General features: G+C 41.6%; 1 protein-coding gene across 3 annotated transcripts in view; it reads right to left on the minus strand.

The window, feature by feature from the left end:
- Positions 1 to 977: 977 nt before the first annotated feature.
- Positions 978 to 12406, minus strand: part of SLC6A6 (solute carrier family 6 member 6) — a 77387-nt gene continuing 65958 nt past the window's right edge. For all 3 annotated transcript variants that reach the window (XM_054034731.1, XM_054034730.1, XM_054034729.1), the window contains 2 exons: positions 10180 to 10350; positions 978 to 7790 (listed from right to left, as the gene is read on the minus strand). In XM_054034731.1, the coding sequence (XP_053890706.1) occupies positions 7650 to 7790; positions 10180 to 10350 (312 nt within the window). In that variant the 3' untranslated portion in view covers positions 978 to 7649. The remainder of the gene's footprint in view (positions 7791 to 10179; positions 10351 to 12406) is intronic.

Consider the following 12406-nt stretch of genomic DNA (forward strand, 5'->3'; position numbering starts at 1 on the left):
CACTATTTCCTCCACAGACAAGGGAAATGCATCCATATTCACCTGCGGGACTTCTCTGCAGCGTTTGATGCAACTGGACACAAGTATGCCTGTCCTGCCTCAAAGTAGGGTTGCCAACACTCCTGGTTTTGCCGGGAGTCTCCCAGAATTGGGCTTTAGCTTCCAGAGGCTACTGAAGCCACACTGGGAGATTTTAGGCCACTAAAAGTCCGGTGGCACAGCGGGACTAAGGCAGCCTCCCTCCCTGCCTGCCCTGGCCCCGCGCTGCTCCCGGAAGCAGCCAGCATGTCCCTGCGGCCCCTGGAGGGGACAGGGGTCTCCATGTGCTGCCTGCACCCCAACTCCGCAGCTCCCATTGGCCGGGAATTGCAACCAATGGGAGCTGCAGGGGCGGTGCCTGGAGGCAGGGGAAGCACGGAGAGCCTCCTGCCCCCGCCAGGGACCATAGGGCTATGCTGGCCACTTCTGGGAGCGGCGCGGGGCCAGGGCAGGCAGGGAGGCTGCCTAAGCACCACCCGGCTGGAGCCTGCACCCCTTACTCCCTCCCGCACCCCAACCTCCTGCCCCAACCTGGTGAAAGTGAGTGAGGGTGGGGACAAGGGAGGGAGTATGGAGTGAGCAGAATGGAATGTAAGGGAAGCGTTGGGGTGGGGGAATCCAAAGCAAGGAAGTTATGAAAACTTGAGCAAGGCTGAAATGAAGCAGATTGGGGGAAGTCACCCCAAATTTGGGGTATGAATAACCATCCACTTTCTTTGGAACTTGAACATGTTTGGCGGTGAGTTCATCGACTGCTAAGTCTAATAGTAGTGTAGCTGTGAGGACCCAATTTAACGAAATACGGTTATTTGAAAGTATCCTATTCTGAAATCTATTCCAAAGCATAGCATGCACTGTGCGTATTTTGCAATAAGCACAGAGTATAACCTGTTGTCTCCTGAGGTTCATTTGAAACTTAAAAATAACTGACAAATGCATTTGATTTATAAAGGAAAGATTTATTTTCTGTTATAAGGTGATTACAAACTCCATCTAAAAAAGCAAAGATGACTTAAAAATATCAATATACATTTGTATCTAAAAATCAAAACAGATACTGCAAAATACAAACATTTACTGTATACACAAAGGCTAGTTTTAAGGATTGAATTACACTCCAGGATCTTATTCAAATACAAACAGTCCTGCTCAGAACAAAACCAGATATTTTTTTTTAAAACAATTATTGTTAAAGTCTTAAAAAAGGTCAGGTGACTTAAACATCCTCACTCTTCCATGTGCTACTTATCACATACTGTAGTTACAGTTATTAGGAATTTAAATAAAAAACAAAAATAATCACCACCATCACTGTTTTTTAGCTAACTACATCCAACAAGATGGACCACCGCTTACTATGTGAAGTCCCTGGACGCATATCAGGTAACAATCACAACATCACACTGAAAAAAAAAAAAAAAATCCTAGCAAAACAATGAGCGTTTCAGATCAGTACTTCCATTAATCCAATGCTAAGAGAACATCCTTGGGTTCTTGGACAAGAGCAAATGATGGACCACCTCAATGTTCAGCCTCCCAACAAAATTTCAACACTGGTGTTCTGCCACTTTGTCTACTGTAAAAACCTTTTCACACCCCAGCTGCAAAAGATTTACAGACAAGTGCCAGGCTAAAGAAATCCAGTTTCTTTTCCTAGTTCTCTTGTATCCTCTGAGTGGGCCTAAAATTCTGATTTTAACGGGGGAAAAATGGAAGGCGAAATTAACAGAATTTTTGTGAGTCCCTCCCCCCTGCGCACACATTTTTCAACCTGCCGTCACAGACTTTGATCCTTGCTTGTTTCCAGGTTTAAAACCAACACTAAAGCTGTACTTTGGTTAAGCTTTTTCAGATCTTGTTTCAGCTTTTGATTAGAAATGGTTGAAAAATGCCACCAGGGTGGGTTTTTTTGTTTTTTGTTTTGTTTTGTAATGGAAATTTTGAAGAATTTTTTTTTTTCAAAATGTCCACTTTTTTAATAATAAAAACAAGGGAAAAAACTGAAAATGTTTGCCTTTGGAAAAAATAGAACCCCTTGAAGGAAGCATTTTCAGTTTGGAGGGGAGGGGGTGTTTTTCCTTAAAAAAGAACATTTTTTTGACCAGCTGTAGTCCTGATTGGGCACTGTCTTGGGTTAAAATTTCTGCTGAAATTAAATTGTCCATTGAAATCAGTGAGCCTTTTAACCAAGGCATGCAGGCTCAAGGTCTTATTTCACGCATCTGGCTTGCTCTCTTATGTTCCGTGTCCCCAGATGCTTGAGTCATGTTTACTTTGTAGCTAGGGATTTGATCTGATGCGTTGATGTCCTTCTTACAGTAGCTTAGAATAAACTAAAGAGTAATACATCGAAAAGCTGTAAACCCAACATGTCCTATTTAACATTAATTCCTCGGTAAACAAATTAGTACAATTAGGAGCGTGTTCATCCTAGATTAAAAATGAATAAATATCCTAGATTAAAGGTTGTGTCCTAGTAGTTCCTGAACGCTTCTCAGCTGAGAGTTAATAATAACCTTTAATTTTAAATACAAGGCTTTGGCATCTATCTCTGGAAGAAATGGGCCCAACCTGTGACCTTCAGATCCATAGCTGAACTCTTGTACAATTTGGGGGTATTTTGGACCTGGGATTTCAGGTCAGCCTATGACAGAGGCAGCCATGAATCTTAACCTAGGTTCCCCAAAGTTCAGGGGGGTTGGTTCTGAGCTTTTATTTCACCCCATCCCTAGTTAAGAAGAGGTGATCTCGGCTCCTTGAGGTTGAGGCTTCTCACCTATGAATACTGGCTAACCTGTCCCACCCTACTTCAGTGCACTCCTGTGAATCATCGAACAAGGGGGGGTGGCATTGGTGCTGCAGTGCATTCAAAAATGCTTTTCCTTTGTACGGTTTTCTTTGCCAGCAATACCTGATCAGATCATCTCCCAAGAATGATGTCAATACGTTGAAGACTGGACATAGCAGCACCTCCCCTAAGGCTGTTTTTAATTGGGGGGGGGGGGAGGGAGGTCTCATTTGAGATGTTAATTGAAAATAGTTGTTTGCTACAGTGAGCGTGCCACATGCACTGAATTGCCTGGATGTGAGGTGATGGCCATCTTTCTTCCCAGTGCACTTGAAATACTTTAGTAGTCTGTGCCCTCCACCCAATACACATCTTATTTAACCTTTTATTTACACTGTCTCCCCACCTGATCCCACAGTGAGCACAAGCCATGGCTTCATAATCAGTTCCTCCAAGTGTTCCGTCGTTCGCCCACTGAAGACAAATGGCGGGTAAGCGATTGTTATCAATGGGTACAGGATTTGAACGCACTTATGCCAAAGATGGACATTACCAAATTGTCAATTCTGCTCAGCAACGTACTACTGACTGCTGGACATTTTCACTCTTCTTCAGATCTAGAGCTATTTGGGACAGAGGCTGGGTAGCCATGTCCATCTGCAGGTGAGCAGTTAGGACACATACTATATTAAAAACAAGCCCGAGTTCTGATCAGCCACTGATCATGTGATTACAGTGCCGATATAAAATGCTCTGCTGTTTTCTTGTTAAAACAATTAGAAGGCTGCAGACTTTTTTTTATTCAAGTGCACCAGTGCAGCTCAGTCGTGCTGATCCACTTCCCGAACCCACATTCAAAAGCTGACCTTCCACTGCAGCTTGGATAGCAACGTATTTTAAGGTGGTACATAGAACTACTGTGCTTTTTTATTTTCGTTTGCTGCATAGGAACAGATCCATGTTGGCTTTCATATCTCAAACTTCATTGAGAACATATGGAAGCTCAGAGATCTGTTTGGATCAGAGTCATCATGAAAAGGAAAATGAATGAGAACCAAAACAAATTCTGTTCATGAAACCATGTTGTACCACTACAGTCTACTGGTTACATCGTTAACTGCGTGACTTTTAATGAGATCACGACTAGTGACAGGTGAACTGCAAGAGTTTGGAAGGTTTGGTTTAGATAAGAATCCTAAGTTTCGATTATCTGAACTGCTTTGGTCTGAAAATCTTATGAGCACAAGATTTCCCCCATGAAATTTTCAGTACTTGATTTCAGTGAAGTTGGAAATATTGCCATGTCCAAACCCAAAAGAAACCACAAAGTATAAAGGTGCATGAAATGTAAAAAGAGACTTTTTTTTTTTGAGCAAAGATTTTTGGGGCCAACATCTGGGGTATTTTTCCCCTTAACTGAAATCAGTTCACCTATGATTAGTCATGATATTTAGTGCCTCAGCTGCATAGGACAGGTAAAATAGGTCACACATGGTTACAAAGTAAATTAGAAAATTAGTTATCGTTGCAATCATAAATATGTAGAAAATATAAACTTGAAAGAATCATTTACTGTTTGTTTTGTTTTTGTTTTCATTTAGCAGACTACAATGTTGAAATGCAAGTTTACCACCAGGTAAAATTTAGAAATCTGATAAAACATTAGGAACCATTCTAAAATGTGAATAGGCTCACTTGCGCTGAAAACCGTGGGCTGGTGACCAGCATTGTTCTGGGTGACTGTTTTACAGAAATGATTTAATAGCGCATCATGAATCTGGCACTCAGGCTGAACAGCACAAGCCAGGGCCAGTGAAACTTACACCAACAGAACTTCAGTGAGGTCATTGCATATGCGTGTGAGACACTTTCACTTGGAAGCGACTGATTTGAATGGCACAGTTTGAGTCAAAATGGAGCTGGGCTCTCGGTCTTGTTTATTTGTAGTTTTAAAGGTGTAGTATTAACCCTCTGGTTCCTAATGCAAATCCCCCCTCCACCATGTCTGAAGCATGGTGAAATATCCATCACTGACGCACCAGCTACTTTTGAAATCTCAACCTTCAAACTATTTTTCTCATTAGTGTCCCTCTCACCTTATAGAGTATGTCCGCACACACAAAATGTGAGTCTATAACAAAATATGCTACTGTCATTTACACTAACTGAAACGAGGAATTTAATTACTGGGTTGCTATTCTGACCTTAACTCGTGCCATTGTGCCTATACACAACGTATGACGAGATTTGACTTCAGCAGGCTTTGGCTCAGACCTTCTCTGTTGCCACAAAGGCTGGAATACAGAACAACATGTATGACAGAGTTTTAGCTTTAATTGAATTGCTTTTTGATAGTTAAAGGTAAAAAAAATTAAACACAGGAATTGGGTTTTTTTTCCTTAAGTAAAGTTCTCAAAATCCAGTTGTAATCATGTTGGCTTAGAAAATTCTTCTGTTGAGATGGTCAAGACACCCGGAGTAGCTTTAGGGTGGCTATTACCATCAGGCCAGCACGTGAGATGTGATATTTGCCATAACAAATTATAAAAGTGTTTTCAGCTGCAGCTCTCATAATACAGTAATTGGAAAAGAAAACAAAAGCAACGGGGTGTTGGCTGTTTTTGTTGCTGGAATTCAGCCTCTTTGACTTAAAAACAGAGATTCAAAGACTCTCCCGCTATACAAGACACTTTTTTTTTGGTCCCTTTCTTACTTCTAAATTGCCCCTTACGTTTTACATTAATACTAACTCGACATATGCTTCTGCTGCAGTGACCAGTTAGTGCATGACCTGCAGAAGAGTTCTGTGTACCTCAAAAGCTTGTCTCCCTCGCCAACAGAAGTTGGTCCCATAAAAGATATTACCTCACCCAGCTTGTGTCTCTCATATCCTGGGACCGACATGGCTGTAACAACGCTGCCTACAGTTAATGCATGGGCCATCTTTTTAAACATGTCCCATGTAGGAATGTTAAGAACTGGATATGTTCCCATTTAAACTGCAAAAATCTACCCATAGACAAACTGAACTGGCAATAGTATAAGCAGGAACAGATTCGGCTGCTGAATCTCTTCCCAGATCCCTTTGGCTGGCGTAACTGTGGCACTATGATTAGGAGGATTATCTCCCAAGTACAATACCCAAATGGAAAGGGCTGGATTTCTTTAGGGAGCCTCTTCTCAGCATGTGTTGAGGTTTATGAAACAAGATCTATCCAGATTTTTGAAATTCTTCAGGGAGCAAATATCTATTGAAATTCTTGATCTGGCCTATGTGATCAGTTTAGCTACAGCCATCAAGCTTTAAAAACTGGTTTTTTTAAAAATGCTGTTTAGGAGCTATGTACTGCATTAAATGCTTTCTTTTTATTTTTCTTAAGTCTAAATTGGAATGGTATGTAATGTTTTTTTAACCAAAGAAATATTACAGACTTCCGTCTCTTAATTTACATAAAGCCCTAGTTTATAGTAGGTTGAATTCCCCCTTTTTGTCCCCCATACATGCATTCCCCCCCCCCAAAAAAAATGGTGGTAGCATGGTCCTCTGGGGCAAGCCAGTCAGGAGACCTGAGTTCTAGTCCTAGCTCTGCCACTGAGTTGCTGTAACCTTGGCCAAGTCACTTTCCCTCTCTGGGCCTGCTTCCCCCACTGCACCAACAATAGTCAAATAAATAAATAAATAGGGATACCAATTTGAGGTATACGGCTGAACAGCGCATATGGATGTGCTAAGCATTATTGTCCTCTTCACTTAATTACTATTATTAAAAATGTGCCTGCTGGAAATGCCTGGTGTACAATATATCCGTGGGCTGCTTTGCTCCTGGGGTAATGAATAACTGGCTGGGTGTTAAGCTTGGTGCGATCATTGTCCTCAACATATTTTTCTTTTGATACCAAAGCCCAACAGTTTACAAAATACATATCTATTTTAAATTCCATAAAACCTGAATGCTGCCTCTCCATAATTCAGATCTTAGCTATCGCACAGACTCCTCCTACTGTTCTGTTCGTACAAAGTGCAAGTTTAAACTAGGAACACCTCAGCTAACCTACGGTGTGCAGGAAAACTAAAGGGTATGTACACAAAACTCCTGCCTCAGGCAAAATGTCTTCTGTAGGCAATATGTATTTTGTCGTCTACTGTGACTGGACTTTTTACACAATGCTCAGGAGGGACAGGCATCCTGATTGGGTATTTAATTCCTAACTACAGTCCTCCCTCCCCCATAAATTTCTCTCCTCCAGTTGAACAGATATATATATATTTTTACACGGACCATAGCAAAGGTAACATCCTGACTCAGAAATCTGTCATTCACCCTGCCTGAACCAGAGGAAGAAAAGCACTACACCTTTGAAAACCAATCCCTTGAAGCAACATTCACCTTTTTTCTTCATTTACAATTTCTCTCAACAGAACTCACTCATGAGTTCTACGGTTTACCCTGTTCCCAACCACACCAGCACCTAAAAAATTGCTTTCTGAGATTTGAATATATTGCTGGCAAGAAAATCAATTTCAAGTGATAAGATGTATAATATTCAGAGAGCTATTAAAACCCAAATGGTAGTAAATTCCTGTAATAGGTCTAGTCTGATATGAAAACTGCCTCCTGCAAGAGGCTTCTGCTGTGATTACCTTACAAAATACGTAAAAAAAAAAGAAAAAGAAAAGAAAAAACACCACAAAAAATAACTTTCTCTGTGAGAAATAAAAATAAATCCTAGTGCAAATATAAAGCTCTGTAAACCCAGTCCTATGAGAATCTATGGTTAGTAAATGGCAGTTAAAGCAGGTTTATCCTCTCACAGAGAGAGCTCACATCATAGTCTCCACAATGACGTGAGTTGGCTTAATCAGTCCACCATTAGGAGTTCCATTGGGGCAGAATGAGGTGGTGCTTTCCATTTCTTTGGCCCACCGACTCACTTCCCTAGGGGCAGCCACTGTTTTTATTCTCTGAAAGGGGAAAGAGCAACAGCCAAGGGTTAGAAAAATGGCCACATCGATCCTAAGAGCAAGAGTTTAGAAAAGTGTGTTGTCATAAAACATAGTTCTCTCCAAATGATCTTGAGCATCCTATGAAGGGCTTAATCTTGCAGCTGCTTAGCCACAAGTGTAGTGCCTACTGCCACGAGCAGCTCCACTGATGCTACCAATTAATCTGGCTCACTGTCAGGGAGGCCACTTTCATCTTTATCATTAAACCCAGTATCTGAGTTAGGCTAGGTCATTAGTAAATACCATACTAGCTCAGACCAGAGTCCACTTAGACCAGTATCCTGAGTCCAAGAATGGCTGGTACCAGATGAAAGAACAGGAGTACTTGTGGCACCTTAGAGACTAACAAATTTATTAGAGCATAAGCTTTCGTGGACTAATTTGTTAGTCTCTAAGGTGCCACAAGTACTCCTGTTCTTTTTGCGGATACAGACTAACACGGCTTCTACTCTGGTACCAGATGCTAACCAACCTGCACAATAGGGAGCTTGCTTCCTTAGCCCCTTCAACTTGTAGTTGGTGTATACTCTGAAGCATGCGGATATATCTTCCCCTAAAGCTATTTTGTAACTATCTCATTATCCATGTAAAAATCCAGTCTATTTTTGAGCCCTTGGCCTCAATTAGAGAATGAAACGCGGTATCTTTAAGTACTGGAGATCAGAGAAAAGTAATTCAAGAAAGGTTGTGGCATTACCATCATTAGAGGTATTTGAGGCTAAACTTGGCCATCAAATAGTCAGGGATGCTATAAGACTAATGGAAACTGTACTATTGCTATGCAGCAGTGTGGCCTACATGACCCAGAATGTCCTTTCCATCCCTAATATTTTATTCAAGAAGGAGCACCAGGGCCTCATTGGATGGGAAGTCAGACTGTCTGACTAAACACAAGTTGCATTTCAGTGCTGTAGCATCTCCGCCGATTCATGTGTTCTCTCTCGTATTGAAAACAATCCTGCCTTTAAACAGGGTAGTTCATTGGCAAGCTGCAACCTTCTAGTTCTCAGTTCACAAAGAAGGAACTAGACAAGTGGTTACCTCCTCCCTTTCCTAAGATGATCTTAAAAGGCAGCTTTGGCTACTTTTAGACCTCTTTCTGAATAGATGGTGAGAATGCAGGCAGGAAAACAAAATGTCCTAGCCAGCACTAAAAAAGACCATTAAAACTTGGAGAACACACAAATTCAAGTGTATTACTGTGTTCTGGGAAAAGCTACTTTCTTTACTGAAAAAAAGCACAGTTTGAAGAGAAGATGAAGAAACACTGTGAAGGGCGAATAGAAGAATGCAGTTGACTTTGTCTTTGAGGTGCACTAAGCATATATCTGGCCGAGGTAGGACCCCCAAGCTGTAAAGTTCAGATCTGAATCCAAGTTTCCCCAAAGTCTGGGAGCGTTTTGAGCCAATGTTTCATTTGGTTCATTTTAGAGAGAGAGAGAGACAGAAGAGCCAAAAAGTTCAGAAAAGAGTTTTCCTAAAATTCGGGAATTGAGTTTTTGACAAGAGATGAGGTCAGGCATGGCCTTCAATAGCCTCAAAATTCCATGGGTTCTTGGGTGCAGGATTTAGATTTGGCCTTCTCTCTAACTTTTCTAGCTATAATCTTCTCTCTACTATTTTACCTATTGAGCTCCCTCTGCCTTGCAAACTGAGCTCTGGTGCACATAGGCATAGTTCAGTTTCTGTGTGAAATTAGACTAACAAAACAACTGTGCTCAAAGAAAGAACATTTTGTTGAACAAAAAGAACACAGACATGGAAGGGCAAGTAATATCAGCTGATATTTTTTTGAGGCCAGAAGGCTTAGGTTTTAATCTAGTTAGATAGGATTCATAATATTCGCTGAAAGAACTGGTGATCTGAAAAATGATTATTTATATTGGTTAAACTGAGGTGTTCAACTTTGCCCTAGCAAGAGCCACAATGACAGCTTCCCAAGGGTTGTGATTATTTTGCACAACATGAATCAGGCTGCAGCTGGCCTATCTTTTGTACAGGAGGCAGCTTCATGTTACATCGTGCCATGCTCCATCTTTATCAAGATGGAGACGGTGGAGCTGAGCATGCTGGGGTCTGTATTCTCCACTAGCAGCCCTTCCATATTAAAGACATGGACAAGTGTGTGCCATATTGTACCACTCCAGTGTGGCTTGCTTTATCCACTGTATGTTAAAATAACTTACCTGGAGCCAAATCAACAAAGCAGATACAAAGAGAGTGGCCCCCCCAACTCAAGCCACCATTTACTCTTAAATGTTAAATTTTTCTCGCTCTGTCTCACACACACACACACACACACACACACACACACCCATCCATCCACCATTTATATGGTCATTCTTACCTCAATAAGTGAACCATCCGACTGTACAATGCGGATGACCATCACCAATGGGATGCAGATCATGGAGGAAAGAGCAAGAACCCATCCCACGCCGATTGACCAGTCAGGGTATGTGTAAACTTTGTTGTAGGTCAGAGGTGTATACTTGACCAGAGAAAAGATAAAGCATGCCTGTGAGGGAGGGAAAACAAAACGAGAAGAAGGGTTATAGCATAGGTACTAGCATTGTGGATCCACTGCAGCTTACACAGGATATGGTAACACTGGGACCCAGAAAAGGAAGGCAGTAAAAGGCAGCGCTGGCCAACTTTGCTAAACATTTTAAACTACGGGAAAGACATTCTACACTGAAACTGTTACAAGAGAGCTTTATATGTGCATGTTTATGTAAATAGCCAGTTAATAGATATGGCTCCAATAGATAGCACTCAAACATGTAGCACAGTTCCTGCATTTTGTAGAACCAATAACACTTGGTCATTGCAAATGAAGTGCTCTGGGCAGTTCTTTGTCTCGTTTCCTAACACTGACCAACTTGTCCTCCAGCATAAAGTTGCTTTATTTCAGTACTGGTTACTTCGCAAGGGAAAGATATAATGCTCTTCCCCCTTGCAAAATTGGGAAAACTACTTATTTTTGCTCTGCAACCAACACAGCTAGGTTTTGTGCTTCAGTTTGTATGCCAGGCTCTTGAATGCTCTTTAAATCAAACAGCCACTTAACAGTGAGGTAGATTGCCATAAGCCCAGTGAGTCAGGTCTGTACTGCATGGGCATCCATCTAGCACTGGCTAACCTCCAGAGTCCTGTCCCATCCCATCCAATGATGGATTCTAAGGGGACAAGCTTTTCTTTTGCTGTTCCAAAGTCCTGGTCAGGATAGTATTACAGTACTCTTACAGTATCTCCCCTCTCCTGAACTCTCCTCATCTGTGCTCACTTTTGAGCATAGTGTTAGCCAATACATATATGTTAGGTGCCATGCACACTACATTAAATAAATTAATGGAGATATCCTATCTCCTAGAACTAGAAGGGACCTTGAAAGGTCATCGAGTCCAACCCCCTGCCTTCACTAGCAGGACCAAGTACTGATTTTGCCCCAGATCCCTAAGCGGCCCCCTTAAGGATTGAATTCACAACCCTGGGCTCAAACCACTGAGCTATCCCCAGCATGTGCAGGTATGTTAACCGAACTATATTATGTATTTCCCACAATGCTGTTCACTTCTGTTCACTCATGTCAAGCTATATATCCTACAATATCCTGCAAAGCTGAAGTCAGCTTTGACACTGGAAATTATGAAGGGACTGTGACCTGGAGTTGGGTCAGGTGAGTGACAGCAAAGCTGTCTAGCAGTCAGAAAGACTGGAAGAGAGATGACTCATCAGACACCTACACTCAACAAGCAAGCCCACTTGCTTTGACAGTAATGAGGTTTTACATCGGACATGTGAATCTACTGTGTTGCATTAACATGCATCAGTAAGAAAGGAAATATTTTCTGTGTGTGTGTGTGTGTCTTCGCAAGAAAATAGGAAATATGAATATGAGGGGATTTTCTCCAGCCACTGCCTTGCATATAGGAATTCTGCTGTGTTGAGGCCATGTGCTACAACTGTCCACCTCAAATTGTCAACATTTACACAGCACTGGCATAAAAACATCCCACATCTTCATCAAGACTAGCTGACACTGCTCCACTATAGCTGGGGCTGGTAGCACTGTCTATGCTTAAAGTGGCTCAATACTTCCCAGTATAAGATCCTGTTTTCGGCTATTTTATAACTTTACCAAACTTTAACCATTTGGGCTGAAGTTTTCCATGCTGAGTGTCAACCTAAGGTTGATTGATAGATATTGATTGATTAATTGATTGATTGGAAAATTTCAGCCAAAATGGTTGAGTCATTTCTGAAGACAAGGCTAAGGAAAAATATATTGTTTCGCCCATTTAAAAAAATTCTTGAGATCTTTTCTCTGAAATGCTCTAATGCCCCCCTCCCCACCATACTTTGGTGTAGGGCCTTGGAATTTGGCAGGAGGCCTTTGTTTCAGAGAGCGGACTTTTACCATCCCCATGAAAATCCGCCGAAATTTGACAAAGTTATAAATAAGCCTTTGAAAAATCATAGTTCACACATGCTCAGTAGAGACCTGCTAGAGCTCAACACTAAAATCTCAGACGATTCTATCTTCACTGAGCATGCTCAAGCGTCTCACAGGT

This window comes from Malaclemys terrapin, chromosome 7 (assembly GCF_027887155.1).
Source record: "Malaclemys terrapin pileata isolate rMalTer1 chromosome 7, rMalTer1.hap1, whole genome shotgun sequence".
In the NCBI taxonomy this organism is placed as follows: Eukaryota; Metazoa; Chordata; order Testudines; family Emydidae; genus Malaclemys; species Malaclemys terrapin.